General features: G+C 42.4%; 1 protein-coding gene across 1 annotated transcript; it reads right to left on the bottom strand.

The window, feature by feature from the left end:
- Positions 1-2,553: 2,553 nt before the first annotated feature.
- LOC125578949 lies at positions 2,554-3,919 on the bottom strand. The gene is made up of 2 exons (XM_048742103.1): positions 2,800-3,919; positions 2,554-2,564 (listed from the first exon to the last, which is right to left on the bottom strand). Exons 1-2 carry the CDS (start codon positions 3,917-3,919, stop codon positions 2,554-2,556), a joined length of 1,131 nt encoding a protein of 376 aa, XP_048598060.1.
- Positions 3,920-4,342: the final 423 nt, after the last annotated feature.

The following is a 4,342-nucleotide window of genomic DNA, read 5'->3' as shown; positions in this document are numbered from 1 at the left end:
ATTCACAGGAATTCCTTCCTTTAAGTGAGATCAATGTTCTAGAGCTGAACAGAGAAAGCTAGAGACAAGACAACAAAGTTGACTGAATAATTCTTAGATTGAAAAGTTGAGGAAACAAAGCTGCCTCCCCCATGTTCTTAAGGTAAAAATCGAAAACCCTAATACTAAACCAAGGTGGTTTAATTCTAATTCTAATCCTAATTGTCTTTGGTTTAAATTAAATGAAAGCCCAATAACCAAACCCTTACAAAGTAATTAAATTAAACCAACAAGCTGGTTTATCTTGATCTCCTTGCCTTGAACCAAGGCCCACGGTTTTGGCTATCTCCTGGAGCCTCTCCTCTTGTGCTCTCAGCCTTGATCTGGTTACTGGTCCACTCCACAAGCTGGCTAGCTCATTTGGTTCTTCTCTGCTCAAGTCTGGCTCTTCTCTGCTCAAGTCTGGCTCTTCTCTTCTCAAGTCTGGCTCTCCCTCATCAGACTCACTCAGCTCTCCAATGTCTCTACTCATGGCTACACCATCCCCTCCTCCTTTAAAAGGATTTGACCTCAAATCCAAATCATCTGCAATAAAAGGATCCAAGTCAAAAACATTGAAAGTAGAACTGATTGTGTATTTCCCTTCAAGATCAATCTGGTAGGCATTGTTGTTGATTCTCTTCAGCACTTTGAAAGGTCCATCTTTCCTTGGTAGCAACTTTGATTTCCTCTCAACAGGAAACCTCTCTTTTCTCATGTGAATCCACACAAGATCACCCGGTTCAAGTACTAGCTCCTTGCGCCCCTTGTTCTTCTGCCTCTCATACATCTTGGTCCTCTCCTCAATGTTCTTCCTGACCTGTTCATGCAACGACAAAACAAACTCGGCCTTTTGCTTGCCATCAAGGTTAGTCTGTTCTTTTAAAGGTAAAGCAAATAAATCAAGAGGAGACAATGGGTTAAACCCATAAACAACTTGAAAAGGAGAGAGTTTAGTAGCTGAATGCACTGCTCTGTTATATGCAAACTCTACATGTGGTAAACAATCCTCCCATGTCCTAATGTTACTCTTAATGATGGCACGCAAAAGAGTAGACAATGTCCTATTGACTGATTCAGTTTGACCATCAGTTTGGGGATGACAAGTAGTTGAAAACAATAGCTTAGTTCCCAACTTTCCCCACAGAGTTTTCCAGAAGTAGCTAAGGAACTTAGTATCTCTATCAGAAACTATAGTCCTAGGCATACCATGCAATCTAACAACTTCTCTAAAGAATAGATCAGCTACCAAAGATGCATCATCAGTTTTATGACAAGGTATGAAGTGAGCCATCTTAGAAAATCTATCAACAACCACAAAGATGCTATCTCTTCCTTTCCTAGTTCTAGGCAATCCTAAGACAAAGTCCATAGAGATATCAATCCATGGTGCAGTAGGAATAGGGAGAGGTGTATACAAACCTGTTGGTTGGACCTTAGACTTGGCTTGCTTGCACACGACACACCTTGAGCACACACGCTCCACTTCTTTCTTCATACTCGGCCAGTAGAAGTGCTCCTGCAAGGTGGAGAGTGTTTTGGCGACCCCAAAGTGTCCCATCAGCCCTCCTGCGTGAGCTTCCCTAACATACAATTCTCTCAAAGAACCACTAGGAACACACAGGCGGTTATCATAGAAAAGAAATCCTTTTACTTGATAGAATTTTCCACTAGCATGTTTCTCAGATTCTCTAAACACATCTTTAAACTCAGGATCATTAGCATAGCAAGATTTGATGTGTTCAAATCCTAAGAGTTTAGTTTCCATTGAAGATAAAAGAGTATACCTTCTGGAGAGTGCATCAGCCACTACGTTCTCCTTACCTTTCTTGTAGTGGATGACATAAGGAAAGGTCTCAATGAACTCCACCCACCTGGCGTGTCTCTTGTTCAGCTTCTGTTGCCCTTTGAGATGTTTAAGGGATTCATGATCTGTATGGATCACAAACTCCTTAGGCCACAAGTAATGTTGCCACACTTGTAAAGCTCTCACCAAGGCATACAGCTCCTTGTCATAGGTAGGATAGTTTAAGGTGGCGCCTCCTAGCTTCTCACTGAAATAAGCTATGGGTTTCTTATCCTGCATCAACACAGCTCCAATTCCAATACCAGATGCATCACATTCAATTTCAAAAGTCTTAGAAAAGTCAGGAAGTGCAAGTAAGGGAGCACTTGTTAACTTCTCTTTTAGCATTTGAAATGCCTCTTCTTGTGCTGGTCCCCAAGTGAAACCTACACTCTTCTTGACTACTTCAGTCAGGGGTGCTGCAACTGTACTGAAATCTCTCACAAACCTCCGGTAGAAGCCAGCAAGTCCATGAAAACTTCTGACCTCTCCAATAGATTTAGGAATCGGCCACTCCCTGATAGCTTTCACCTTTTCCTCATCAACCTGTATGCCCTGTGAAGTCACAACAAAACCTAAAAAGACAAGGTTATCTGTGCCAAAAGAGCACTTCTTATAGTTAGCATACAGATTTTCTTTTCTAAGCATCAGCACATCTAGAACTTGCTTCAAGTGATTAACATGTTCTTTCATAGTCTTGCTGTAAATCAGGATATCATCAAAGTAAACAACTACAAATCGTCCTATCAAAGCTCTCAAGACATGATTCATTAATCTCATGAAAGTACTAGGTGCATTAGTAAGCCCAAAAGGCATCACAAGCCATTCATACAATCCTAGCTTAGTTTTAAAGGCAGTTTTCCACTCATCTCCTTCTTTCATTCTAATCTGGTGGTAACCACTCTTTAAATCAATTTTAGAAAAGACACATGAACCATGTAACTCATCTAGCATATCATCTAAGCGAGGAATAGGATGTCTGTACTTAACTGTTATGTTGTTGATGGCTCTGCAGTCCACACACATCCTCCAGCTTCCATCTTTTTTTGGCACCAAGAGGACAGGTACAGCACAAGGACTCATACTCTCCCTGATATGTCCCTTCTCCATTAGCTCATTGACTTGTTTCTGAAGCTCCTTAGTCTCCACAGGGTTGGTCCTGTATGCTGGACGGTTTGGTAAAGTAGCTCCTGGTACAAAGTCAATCTGGTGCTCTATTCCCCTAATAGGCGGCAGACCTATGGGATTGTCCTCTGGGAACACATCTCTATACTCCTGCAAAAGACACTCAATCTCCTCTGGAATCTCAGGAGCAGGGTTAGTAGTAGAGCTCAACAATTCTTTGTAAACTACTAGTATCAAATTTGATTGTTCAATCACAGCAGTTTTGATATCTTTAGCAGTAGCAAAGAGGTTGAGTTTACTTACCTGGCTGGTCTCTTCAAGAAGCAAGGACTTGCTGGCGGCCTTGGACTCTCCTCTCTTCATTTTGAGATGCATCTGATCCTGGTGTACCTCCTGAGGGGTCATTGGCGCCAGGGTAACTTGTTTCTCCTTATGGATAAAAGTGTATCTGTTGGTAAAGCCATCATGTACTGATCTCTTATCATACTGCCATGGACGTCCAAGAAGGATGTGGCTAGCTTCCAGGGGTGCTACATCACAAGTGATCTCATCCTGGTACTTTCCCACTGATAGCAATACCTTCACTTGCTTGGTGATCTTTAATCCTCCCTCATCATTGATCCATTGCAACAGATATGGCTTAGGATGCTTGAACACTTGAAGACCCAACTTCTCCACCAACTCAGCACTTGCTACATTAGTACAACTTCCTCCATCAATGATCAAGCTACAAACCTTTTCTTGAATCAAGCATCTGGTGTGAAACAAGTTTTCCCTTTGCTCATCTTCTTTGGTTTTAGGTTGAGCATTGAGAAGTCTCCTGGTGACTAATAGCTCTCCACGGACAGGGTACTCCACGCCTTCCTCATCAGACTCTTGGCCGGCGTCCTCCTCTTCAGATATCACCTCCCCGTCGGCTAAGATAGTCATCACCTTCTTGTTGGTGCACTCATTAGCATAGTGACCAAAGCCATGACACTTGAAACACTTAATGTTCCTGGTCTTAGTAGGTGTGGCTACTCCTTTACCCTTGTCATCTCTCTTGGTCTCCACTGAAGAAGAACCTTCTTTGGACTTATCCCTGGCTTATCTTCCTTGGAGTAGGCCGGTTTTGAAGCAGGAGTGTATGAAGACCGGGTAGAGCTCTTCCTCTTGTTCTGCTGCTCAATCAAAATAGCCTTATGTAGCAGTTCATCCATGTCCTCATACTCTTGTAGCTCCAACCTATCTTGTATATCTCTGTTAAGACCTCCTTGGAATCTAGCCATAGTAGCTTCTACTTCTTCTTCTAAGTCAGCTTTCAACATGAGTGTTTCCATCTCCTGGTGATAGTCCTCTACACTCTTAGATCCT

The sequence above is a fragment of the Brassica napus genome, chromosome A10 (genome assembly GCF_020379485.1).
Source record: "Brassica napus cultivar Da-Ae chromosome A10, Da-Ae, whole genome shotgun sequence".
In the NCBI taxonomy this organism is placed as follows: domain Eukaryota; kingdom Viridiplantae; phylum Streptophyta; class Magnoliopsida; order Brassicales; family Brassicaceae; genus Brassica; species Brassica napus.
This window is presented reverse-complemented; position numbering and strand designations above follow the sequence as displayed.

Excerpts from the sequence above, each read along its gene's own strand:
- LOC125578949 (XM_048742103.1), bottom strand. The coding sequence starts at position 3,919 with ATGACTATCTTAGCCGACGGGGAGGTGATATCTGAAGAGGAGGACGCC.